This window comes from Camelus dromedarius, chromosome 1 (genome assembly GCF_036321535.1).
Source record: "Camelus dromedarius isolate mCamDro1 chromosome 1, mCamDro1.pat, whole genome shotgun sequence".
Taxonomy (NCBI): domain Eukaryota; kingdom Metazoa; phylum Chordata; class Mammalia; order Artiodactyla; family Camelidae; genus Camelus; species Camelus dromedarius.
This window is the reverse complement of record NC_087436.1, coordinates 95,080,274-95,093,534: the sequence shown is the minus strand read 5'-3', so window position 1 is coordinate 95,093,534 and position 13,261 is coordinate 95,080,274. Positions and strand designations below refer to the sequence as shown.

Below are 13,261 nucleotides of genomic sequence, written 5' to 3'. Positions count from 1 at the left end.
TGAAAACCTGCTAACAGTAGGGTTGAAATAGAATTGGAGCATCTCAAAGAAAAAAAACAATTCCCTGATGACTTGTGGGACACACTGTATTTTCCAAAATGGTCACAACAATGTTTCCCACCCCACAGTGCACTAGTTTGCTAGGGTTGTCATAACAAAGCGCCATAAACTGAGTATCTTAAACAGCAGAAATTTATTGTCTCACAGTTCTAGAGGCTAGATTTTCAAGGCTGCTTCCTTCCCAGGGCTGTGAGGGAGGGTCTGCTCCATGCTTCTCCTTTGGCTCCTGATGGTTTGTTGGCAGTCTTTGGTGTTCCTTGTCTTGCAGAAGCACCATCCTGATCTCTGTTTTCATCTTCACATGGCATTCTCCCTACGTGTGTGTGTGTCTGTATCCGAATTTTCACTTTTTATAAGGATGTCAGTCATACTGAAGTAGGGCCCACCCAAATGACCTTATCCTAGCTTAACTGCCTATATCTACAACTCTATTTCCAAATAATGTCACATTCTGAGATACTGGGGGTTAGAACTTCAATATAATTCAACCTATAACACATGTTAGCCTAAAACTTCACCACTCCACCGTAAATAGATAGAGTCTAATATCTTTCCCCTTGAATCTGGGTGGAAGGAGTTACTTGCTTGTAACCAGTGAAATGCAGAGGAAATGACATTATATGATAAGGCCAGAAAAGGTGAAGCAACTTCTACTTTGATCTTTGCATCACTAATATTGGAGCCTTGAACCATTAAGTAACAGTTCGACAACTTAAGGCTGCCCTGCTGTGAGGAAGCCCAAAGTAGCCCAAGTAGAAAGACCACATAGAAAAATTCTGAGATGACATGAAGACAGAGAAATGTCCACCTGCCTCTAGCTGCTCCAGCCCCACTTCTGTCTTAGCTCGTCACTGTCTGACTCCCGCAGCACGAAATGCTTCAAGGCAGAAATGCCCAGTTATGCCCACTCTGAATCCCGGACCCAACAGGTAAGGAAGGAAGGAGAAAGAGAGTGGGGGGAGAGAGGGAGAGAGAGACAGAGAGACAGAAAAAGAAAGAGAGAAAGAAAGAGAGACAGAAAAAGAAAGAGAGAAAGAAAGAAAGAAAGGGAGAAAGAGAGAAAGAAAGAAAAAGAAAGAAAGAAAGAAAGAAAGAAAGAAAGAAAGAAAGAAAGAAAGAAAGAAAGAAAGAAAGAAAGAAAGAAAGAGAGAAGAAAGAAAGAAAGAAAGAAAGAAAGAAAGAAAGAGAGAGAGAGAGAGAGAGAGAGAGAAGAAAGAAAGAAAGAAAGAAAGAAAGAAAGAAAGAAAGAAAGAAAGAAAGAAAGAAAGAAAGAAAGAAAGAAAGAAGAAAGAACAAAAGAACGAAGGAAAGAATGAACGAATGAAAGAGGGGAGGGAGGGAAGGAGGCAAGGTAAGAAGGAAGGATTGCTGTGGTTAAGGTCACTGAGTTTTGGGATGATTGTGACAGCCATAGCAACTGGAATAACTTATCAATGTTTTACTTTTCAAGGAGGCAGAGAAGTAGCACCTGTGAGCTGCCAGTTCTTAAAACACTTCCTAGTTCTCTATCATAATAAAGATATTTTCCCAAATTGTTTTCTGATTAATTTGACCCTACAACAGTTACAGCACTACTTGAATAAGAACACAGAAAAAGACATATCTATCTTACTTCATCCACAGCCAATGCCAAGAAATCTTGTTCCCATCCTGAAAGAATGGGAAAAAATGCCAGTATGAAATAATATAGGAAGTGATCCCACTAAATAGGTATAAGCAATGAATTTGATGCTTGGGCTTGAGGCCACCAGTATATTTTATGACTGTAAATTAATTATTTTAATTCTCAATGATCCAAATTGATTTGATTTAATTAAATAATATATATTTGTCTCATAATAAATGCAAGGTTCAGTTAGACATTACAGAAAATACATAGTCAAATTTTTATTTGTTCATTCAATCATTAAGCAGGTATTTTTCAAATGCCTCATGTAGACACTATTCTAAGATCTTAAAATGTCATAGGGAACAAAGACAAAGTTCCTGCCATCAAGAAGCTCACTGGATCATTAAACAAGTAAAAAGACAATTTATAGATAATGGATGAATGTTAGGCAGGAGTAGGTACAAAGAATAGGTACAAATGCATCGAGGATTCAATGACTCCTTGGGGAATCAAAGTGTGATTTTACTATGAGAACCTACAAGTTTACTTAGAATTTTATTTCAATACCTTTGAAGACAGCATGCTAAACTATCCTTTACCCATCAAATGTAGGTGGATTACAGTGGCATTTTGATGTATTTTCAGCATAGATATTTTCTTTTCAATAAATCAAAGTAAACCAAGAACAAGTTAATATACAAAGCCTGCAAGTCATTCAGCGAGCACCACGCCACTGAGTGCTCCAGTGCAACTGGACTTAACGTTGGGATATATTGTCAATACTTCTTGTTTTTTTAACAGAATAAGGTTATTTATCCTTGATAAATTTTCTTCTCATTCTTCTTTTGTATTTACCTTTTGATGTTTGTTCCTGAGACATAAAATCCGTGTTTCCTTTGGACTCACAAGCCAAACACAAGGAGCACATTTTAAATTCACTTGCGATGTCTTGGCAAATCCTGGTGATGTTTTGAAAGCTGGAGTGATTTAGAAACATTCCCATAATAGTCTGAGTTTCTCTTCTTGGTTGCAGAAAAGTCACGAAAGGAGAATTTAAAGAGGAGAATGAATAGGTGAAATTGGGTTGTAAGCACACTTCCAAACATGATAGCTCCAATACGTTTCCTATAAAAGGAAAAAAAAAAAGCTTTCTTTACTGTAAAATTTTCAGTTTTTGGCATTCAAGTAAATACACAATAAGCTCTCGGTGTTTCTTAGGCAGATTCAGTGTACTTCAGTTTATCAGTGACAAAACTTTCTTTTTATGTGAATTAGCAATATCTACTCCATTTAAATATTTCTTTTCAAACTTTGTCAACATTCCCTATTAATTTTCAGAGAAGAGAAGTACTCGCTGAGAAGTTCTCAGAAACCCCAGCATTTGAACCATTCTCTCTTTTGGGTAAGTTTTAATGAACAAACCTTAGGTCCCTCTGAATCCATCTGTTCTGAAATAGAAGTTCAAGCCAATTGCATGGAGTTGAACAGGGAATGGAAAACTTGCACAGTATCTCTGTGTTAGTTTCTGAGGGCTGCTATAGCAAACTACTACGATCTCAGTGACTTAAAGCAAGAGAAATGTATTCTTTTACAGTTCTGAAGGCCAGAAGTTCAATGCCAGTTTTACTGGTCTGAAACCTAGATGTCCACAGAACCACACTCCCTCTGAAGAATCTGTTCCTTGCCCCTCTTTCAACTATTGGTGGCTGCTGGAATCCCTTGGCTTGTGACCCCATCACTACAATCTCTGCTTCCATGGTCACATTGCCATCTCCTCTGTGTCTCTACTGTCTCTGTCTTCTACTCTGCTGTCTGTGTCAAATCTCCCTCTGCCTCTCTCTTATAATGACAATTGTGATTGGATTTAAATCCCACCTGGATTAGGCAGGATAATCTCAAGATCCTTAACTTAATCCATCTGTAGAGACACTTCCCTTATAAGGTAACCATTATGGGTTCCAGGGATTAGCACCTTTGGGTGACCGTTATTCAACCTACCTGAACCTCCAAAGATGAAACTTAACAGGATGACATCATAATGTTTATTTTTGTCTGAAGCCAAAGATCAAATATGGAAATAATGGTATAATAGAAAGCACACTGAGTTCAAAACAAAAGACAAAGACTTTAATTGCTCAATTTGTTACTAGCCAAGATACTTGAACAATTTAGTCTCCACAAATCTCATTTTTTCACTAGCAAAATAGAGATAACAGCTAGATCCTGCTAACCTCGTGGGGTTGTGGTAGCATCAAGTGGTGCAGTACAGATGCAAACCCTTTTGAAAATTGTTCAAATGTGTATTATTAAAATGCAAACCCATATTCCAAAGTAAAAATCAAAAATTCATCCTTTATTTAAGATAGAATTATCTACGATTTAATCCACACAAGTAATTAAAGCTCACTACATAAAAGTTGGGAATCCCTTTGTAGCAGTAGTGATGAACTTAGGAACAGGTAACCTCTCTCTCAGACAGTCTCAGTCTTACAGTCATTTACTAGGATGAGAAAAATTACTGACAAACTCAGTTCCACCTTTATGTAGCTTTCTTCAGTATTTCTCATGTAATCATATGGACAAAATATATTTTTAAAATTTTCTAAATAATGTGGAGCACAATGAAAGAACTACTTGATTTTTAAGAACAATTATTCCTACTTACACATCTTTTTTTTTTTTTGAAATGTAGTCAGTTTACAATGTTGTGTCAGTTTCTGGTGTACAGCATAATGTTTCAGTGATACATGAACATATATATATTCCCTTTCATATTCTTTTTCATTATAAGTTACTACAAGATATTGAATATAGTTCCCTGTGCTATACAGTAGAAACTTGTTGTTTATCTATTTTATATAGTAGTTAGTATTTTCAAATCCTGAACTCCCAATTTATCTCTTCCCATCCTACTCATACATCTTGATTCAAACTTAAAAGAAAATCAAGCTACTGATTGATATTAAGGCACTTTTTTTACTACTGGAATTTGTACTTTGATAGTAATTCCATAAGTGTTTTATTGCTGGTGATTATATTTTTATTATTTTTATAAATTAAAGGCTCATTTGCCAGCCCTCTACACTTGAAATTGCTTCTGTAATAATTCACATGTGATTTCCATCTATAAACACATTTTATCCCTGAGTTGCTATAAAGGTTCTGGGATGTGGAGATTGTATTTTATACAAATATACATTTTTTTAATGTCTCAATATATTTGTAAACAAAGTTGTAATCAAGTTGTAACTAATTTTTTAAAAGAATGTCTTCAATGATAATGTCCCAAGAAGAAGATAGGAATGCACCATCTGATGAAACTATAATCTATAGCTTTTGATATTACTAAAACACATGAAAAACTTATTTCTTGCCATCTTTCCATTTTCCTCACTAGCATTTTTCATCTTACGAAATTTTCAACCTCTTGAATTTATATTGCTATGATGTGACCTAGAAGGGAGATAGAGAAATCTTTACTGTCCAGATTGCTGTCCTCTTATCCAGTAAGTGACAAACCGGGCTTTCTAGAATTGATGATATATCCTTCATATTTGGCTATAAGGGCACTTTATGATGGTTTTTAAACCTTAATTTTAAATAATTCAATTAGGAAAGAAATAGAGGACACATCCTTCCCTGGATATAATTTTAAGAAATAAATGACTTCTGCTCAGTCACTTTTGTTATCAGGTGGGCTACAGTCTCATCTTCATAAATAAGGATTTATGAATTTCACTACTGCCATTAATATTGCCAAGAGTCAGACATCTAAATTTTCCCTCCCAGAGATAGAAATGCATTCCAGAGTCACTCCAGCACCAAGACTGCAGTCTCTCAAAGTATACAGACTACTAAATAGAATTAGGAAAATAAGTTACCATATAGGACAAATGCCCATGTCAATTATCTCTTCTTTTTAAAGAAAAGCAAAGAGTGAGGCTAAATAAACATTTACTATCTTTATTTTCTTTTTACCTTTTATTGTAAACATATATCATATATAAGCATATATAAAATATATTGTGCCTGTTAAAGAGTAAACAAATAAACACACACCCATGTATCTACACACAGCTGAAGAAGCAGAATATTAGCAACATCTTTGGAACGCCTTAACCCTCTCCAGCCCTGCACACTCCTTCTTTCCCAGAGGTTGAACACTACCGTGAATTTTGTGTTTATCAATCCTCAGAGTCGTCACAAAATGTATATATTCCTAAATAGCATTATTTCATTAATATAATGCATACATTTATGGACTATATTGTATGTATTAATCTATGACTTGCTTTTTTGCTTATTAGTGTCGCTGCATATAGCTGTAGTTAATTATTTATGGTCTTCTTTTGAATGAATATACCACAATTTATTTATTCTTCTGACAGTAAAAATTTAGGATGTTTCTATTTTTGTTGTTCTGGATATTATTGCTATGAACTCTACTCTTACACATTGTTGGTAGAAATATAAAATAGTACAACCACTCTAGGAAACATTTTAATTTTCTTTAAGTTAAATATATATCTAGCATATGACCCAACAATTCTACTCCTAGGATTTTACAAAAAAGAAGTAAAAAAGATATGTCCACACAAATACCTGTACAGGAATTTTCATGGCAGTTTTAAAATTTATCATAGCCAAGAACTGGAAACAACCCAAAAGTCCAACAATTAGTGAATAAACAAACAATTCCTGACATATTCATATAATGGAGCACCACTCAACAACAAAAATGAGGAAACTGCTGTTACAAATAACGACATGGGATGAATTTCAAATGCATTATGTCAAGAGAAAGCAGCCAGGCACAAGTGACTACATACTATGTGGTTCCATTTATATGAAATCCTAAGAAATGGAAAACTATACTGATAGCTGGTTCTTCTGCAAAGGAGAAAGGGGGACATTTGCGAGGTACTGGCAAGTTTTATATGTTGATCGTGCCGGTAGTTACATCGCTGTTAACATTTGTCAAACCTTGAACTTTATACTTAAAAGCAGTAGCATTTTATTGTATGTAAATTATACCTCAATAAAGCTTACTTTTGAATAAAACTACTATGAATATTCATGAATGTGTCTCCTGGTACACAAATACAGAAGTTTCTCTAGCATACACACTGAATGAAATTGCTGGGTATTCAATATGCACATCTTTGATTTTACTAGAAAATGCCAAATCATTATACGAAGCAGTTGTACCAATTTATACACCCACCTGCAGTGTACAAAGGTTCCCATTGACACATATGTTCACCAATGATTTTCAAGTTTGACAATTCGGTGAATGTTAAATAGAATCTCATCATGGTTTAAAAATGCATTCTCCTAGTTTTCCCTACTTTTTCTATTTTTTCATTTTTCTGTTAGATAGTTTTGTTTTTCTTACTAATGTTCAGGATTTCTTTAAATTTTCTATTTGAAATTGTAAGAACTTTACATTTTTTATTAAGCTATCTTCTCACAGTTTGTACCTTGCCTATTCATTTTCTTTATGATCTTTCAGTTAAAGGAAACTCTTAATTTGAACGTATTGAATGTATCCATCGTTTTCTTTACAATTTGTCTTAAGAAACCTTTCTCCTTTAAATTCAAAAAGACCCTCACCCACATTTTCTTCTAAAAGTTTAAAAAAAATTGCCTTTTACATTTAAGTTCTTAATCTATCTGGAATTATGTACAGCATGATGCAGAAAGCCAAATTAACTTTTCCCACATGTACTAATCAATTGTACTAGCAATTATTAAGTAGTTTATCTTTTCCTCACTATATATAATGACACCTTTGTCATATATCAAGTATCCATGTATATAAGACTGTGTTCGTCACCAAACTTAATCATCTTATTAAGTTTGGTGACGAACCCAGTTGTGGTTCTCACCTGAAGCTGTAAAACAACTGGAGAAGAAAGATGATACTGAGTTTCTCCTTTCACTCCTTTCTCCCTTTCTAGCTCTCTGTTTATATAGGTCTTCTTTGATATCTTTTAACAAAGTTTCCAAACTTTCACCATTATGGTCCCATACAACTTCTGTTAGATTTCCTCCTAGGTACCTTATTTTTTGTTGCTATTGCCAGTACTATCTTTTAAGAAGTATGTTTTCTATTTGTTAGAGGTATATGGAAATACAATTGACTCTTGAATATCAATTTTATTTTTTACCACTCTGTAATCATCCTTATTAATTTTAATTTTTTCCCTGTAATTCTTTTGAGCTTTCTATGCAGATATACATATTGACCATAAATAATGATACCTTTTTTCTTGCTTTTCTTTTCAGTCCTTATACCTTTCACTTCTTTTGCTTGTCTTTTTGCACTGACTAGGATTCCAGTTCATGAAGAATAAAAGTGCTGAGAGTGGGCATCCTTGCTTGCTTCTGATCTTAAGAAGAAATACGATTTTATCACTGAGAGTGATATTTTGTATCACTGTTTTTAGATACCCTGTTTCGATTTAAGGAAGTTCTCTTCTATTGTTAGTTTGCTAAGAGTTTTTAATTATAAAGATGGTTGAATATAACTGAATGCTCTTTCAACAACTATTGAGATGATTATATGGTCTTTCTTCTTGAATCAGTTAATACAGTGAATTACATCAATAGATTGTCTAACGCTACCTCAATCTTGCACTCCAGGAATAAATTTCATTTTGATCATTTTTAATACATTGCTGCAACCAGATTCTTAATGTTTTGTTTAAAAGGCTTTTTATTTATGTTTATAAATGAGATTGGCTTGTAAATTTTTCCTTTTTTGGACTGTCTTTTTTGGGTTTGGATACTAAGATATACTAGCCTTAAAAAAATAAAATGGAAAAGATTCCCCTTTTCCTATTTTCTGAAAAGGTTTATTATAAAATCACATTTATCTGTTCAAAACATTTCTTGAAAATTTGGCACAATTTATATGTAATATCATCTGAACTTAGCGTTTTTTCAGGGAAAATCAAATCATTGGCTCAGTTTCTTTTATTGCTGTTCGATTCTTGAGTTTCCATTTCTTCCTAAGTAAGTTTTGGTAAGATACATTTTTCTACAAGTGTGTCCTTATGTTTCAAATTTATTGATTTAAATAATAAGCATAATCATCTCCTTACATTTTTAATTTCTATGTCCCTTTTTCATTCCTTATGTTAGTTACTTGTGCCTTCTCATTTCTTGATTATTCAGTTTTAGTAGGCAGAATAATGACCTCCCAAAGATGTCCACATGCTAATTCCCAGAACCTGTCAATATGATACATTACATAACATACATTACATGATACATTACATGACAAAGAGAAACTAAGGCAAAAGATGGAATTAAAATTGCTGATAAACTGTTCTTAAAATAGGGAAATTATTCTGGATTATCTGGGTGGGCATAATGCAATAATAACTGTGCCAGAGTGGTAAGATGCAAGAAACACTTGACAAGCTATTGCTCGCTTCAAAGATGGAAGGAAGCAGCAAGTCAAGGAAAGCAGGCTGCTTCCAGGAGCTGGAAAAGACAAGAAAATGGATTCTTTCCCAGAACCTCTGAAAAGAATGCAGCCCTACTAACACCCTGCCTTTGGCCCAGTGAGAGCTCTGTTGGACTTCTACCTACAGAACTATAAGATAACGTATTTGTATTGTTTTAAGCTACTAAGTTTGTGGTCATTTGTGCAGCAGCCATTAGAAACTAACACATCAATCACTCCAGAGGTGGGTCCATTTAATTAGTCTTTCCAAAGAACCAACTTCTGACTTCATTGATCCATTCTATTCTATCTTTTAATTCCATTGACTTTTGCTTCTGTCTTTATTATTCCCTGGCTTCTACTTCCCTTGGGTTTATCTCACTGTTCTTTTGATATCTTATATATAAGTATTTAAACTTTCTTCTAAATACCTACCATTTTTATATCCCACAAGCTTTAATAGATACTATTTGTATTATCATTCAATTATTACCACATTCTAATTTTCATTTTGATTTCTTCTCATTCATGGGTTGCTTAGAAGTCAACTTTTTACATTTCCAAATACATTGTTTGTTTTTAGTTTTCTTTTTATTACTAGAGTCTAGCTTAATTGTATTTAGTCAGATATGTATATCAAAGATTGTTTGAAATTTATTGTGGTTTATTTACTTTCATGACCTAGGATATGGTGAATTTTTATAAGTTCCATAAGTGCCTGAAAACAATATGTATTTCCAGATATTAAAGCAAAGACTGTAACAAGAGACAAAGAATGACATTACATAATGATAATGGAATCAATCCAAGAAGATAGAAAAATTGTAAATATATATGCAGCCAACATACATAAAGCATGTATTAACAAATATAAAGACAGAAATTGACAGTAATGCAGTAACAGGGAACTTAACACCCCACTTACATCAATGGACAAATCATCCAGACAGAAAATCAATAAGGAAACACTGGCCTTAAACGATAGATTAGACCAGATAGACTTAATAGATATATGTAAAACATTCCATCCCAAAGCAGCAGAATGCAGATTCTTTCCAAATGCACATGAAATGTTCTCCATGATAGATCTCATGCTAGCCCACAAAATTAAGTCCCAGTAAATTTAAGAAGATTGAAATCATATCAAGTATCTTTTCTGACCACAATGTTATGAGACTAGAAATCAACTACAAGGAAAAAGTTATGAAAAAACACAAACAGATGGAGGCTAAACAATATGCTACTAAGCAACCAGTGGGTCACTGCAGAAATCAAAGAGGGAATTTTTTTAAATACCTGAGGACAAATGCAAATGGAAACAGAATGACCCAAAATTTATGAGATACGACAAAGGCAATTCTAAGAGGGAAGTTTATAGTGATACAGGCTTGACTCAAGAAACAAGAAAAATCTCAAGTAAACAATCTTACACTTAAAGGAACCACAAGAAGAAGAATGAACAAACCCCAGAGTTAGTAGAAGAAAAAAATCATAAAGATCAGAGCAGAAATAATGAAATAAAGACTAAAAAAAATTAGAAAAGATCAATTAAACTAAGAGCTGATTCTTGGAAAACATAAACAAATTGATAAGTCTCTAGCCAGATATTCAAGAAAAAGAGAGAGAGGGCCCAAATTAATAAAATCTGAAACAAAATAGAAGTTACGACTAACATCACAGAAATACAAAGGATCATAAGAGATTGCTAGGAACAGTAAAATACCAATAAAAAGCAATCTAGAAGAAATGGATAAATTCTTAGAAATGTACAACTTCCCAAGACTAAATCAAGAGGAAATAGAAAACATGAACAGACAAATTCATAGTAATGAAATTGAATCAGTAATTTAAAAACGCCAAACAAACAAAAGTCCAGGACCAGAGAGCTTCACGGGTAAAGTCTACCAAACATTTAAAGAAAAATTAACAGCTATCCTATTCAAACTGTTCCAAAAAACTGAAGAGGAAGGAATGTTTCCAAACTCATTCTACAAGGCCAGCATCACCCTGATACTAAAACCAAAGATATCACACACAGACACACACAGACACACACACACAGACACACACACACACACACACACACAATTATAGGCCAATATCACTGAAAATCTTAGCAAACTGAATTCAACAAATATTAAAAAGGTCACACTCCATGATGAAGTGGGATTAACCCAGGGATGCAGGGATGACACTGTCCACAGAACTGGAACAAATAATTGTAAAATTTACACGGAAACACAAAGACCCCAGATAGTAAAAAAATCTTGGGGTGGGGGGAAGAACAAAGCTGGAGCTATCACATATCCTGGTTTCAAATTATACAACAAAGCTACAGTAATCAAAACAGCATGTTACTGGCGCAAAAACAGGCACACAGATCAAAGGAAAAAAATAGAGAGCCCAGAAATAAACCCACACTTAAATGGTCAATTAATCCATGATGGAGGCAAGAATATACAATGGGGAAAAGACTGCCTTTTCAATAAATGATGTTGGGAAAACTGGAATGATACATGCAAAAGAATCAAACTGGACTACTTCTCACAGCACATACAAAAATAAACTCAAAATGGATTAAAGAATTTAAATGTAAGACCTAAAACCATAAATCTTCCAGAAGAAAACATAGGCATTATGCTTTTTGACATTGGTCTTAGTAAGATTTTTTGGATCTGTCTGCTCAGGCAAGGGAAACAAAAGCAAAAATAAACAAATGGGACTATATCAAACTAAAAAGCTTTTGCATAGTGAAGAAAACTACCAGCAAAACAAAAAGGCCACCTACTGAGTGGGAGAAGGTACTTGCAAATGATACATCTGATAAGGGGTTAACATCCAAAATATACAAAGAATTCATACAATTCAACATCAAAAAACCAAACAAACCAATCAAAAAGTGGGTCAAGGATCTGAATAGACTTTCCAAATAAGACATATAGATGGCCAACAGATACATGAAAAGATTCTCAACATCACTAATCGCCAGGTAAATATAAATCAAAGCCACGATAAGATGCCACCTCACATCTGTCCAAACTGCTATTATCAAAAAGACAACAAATAAGCATTGGTGAGGAGGTGGAGAAAAAGGAACCCTCGTGCACTATTGGTGGGACTGTAAATTGGGGCAGCCACTATGGAAAACAGTATGAAGTTTACTCAAAGAAATAAAAACTACCATTGATCCAGAAATTCCACTTCTGGGTATTTTTCCAAAGAAAACAAAAACACTAATTCAAAAAGATATGTGTACCCCTATGTTCGTTGCAGCAGTATTTACAATAGCCAGGATATGGAAGCAACCTAAGTATCCAAGGTGAATAGACAAAGAAGATGTGGCATACATAGGTGACCCTTGAACTACACGGGTTTGAACTGCGTGGGTTCACTTCTCCATGGATTTTTTTTCAATAGTAAACACAACAGTATTCCACAATCCACAGTCAGTTGAATCTGCAGATGCAGGACCATGGATGTGGGGGAACTGCATATTCAGAGGGTTGACTATAAGTTATAGACAAATTTTTCACTTCCAGGACAGTCAGCATCCCTAACAACTGTGTTGTTCAAGGGCCAATTGTATATTCACTGGAATATTGGGCAGCCTAGAAAATGATGAAACCTTGCCATCTGTGACAACACAGATGCACCTAGATTGTATTATGCTAAGTGAAATTAGACAAAGAAAGGCAAATACTGTATGATTTTACTTACATGTAGAATCTAGAAAACAAAATAAACATAACAAAACAGACTCACAGATACAGAGAACAAACTGGTGGTTGTCAGAGGAGAGGAGGGTGAGGGGAAGAGTGAAATAGGTGAGGGCAATTAAGAGATACAAACTTCCAGTTATAAAATAAATAAGTCTCAATTTTGTAATGTCCAGCATGGGGAATGTAATCAATAATATTGTAATAACTTTGCATGGTGACAGACGGTAACTAGACTTATTGTGGTGATCATCTTGTAATATATAAAAATATCAAATCATTCTGTTGTACACCTGAAACTAATATAATATTGTAAGTCAATTATACTTCTATTTAAAATTTTTAATTAAAAAATTCTGAAGTCTATAACCACATATACTGCATAAAGATATTAAGAAAAAAATTAAAGCCATAATAAATTTA

The 13,261-nt window shown here is 34.1% G+C and overlaps 1 protein-coding gene across 9 annotated transcripts in view; it reads right to left on the bottom strand.

Moving 5' to 3' along the window:
- Positions 1 to 13,261, bottom strand: part of TMEM156 (transmembrane protein 156) — a 38,199-nt gene that overhangs the window by 19,761 nt on the left and 5,177 nt on the right. For 8 of the 9 annotated variants that reach the window (XR_010381613.1, XR_010381612.1, XR_010381611.1 and 5 more), the window contains exon 2: positions 2,525 to 2,794. Coding sequence is in view for 5 of the 9 variants with exons in the window: in XM_064487421.1 (XP_064343491.1) it covers positions 2,525 to 2,794 (270 nt within the window). In the remaining 4 variants the exon portion in view is untranslated. Of the gene's footprint in view, positions 1 to 1,672; positions 1,711 to 2,524; positions 2,795 to 13,261 lie in introns of those variants that run through there. The other variant, XM_064487440.1, reaches the window with a different exon arrangement.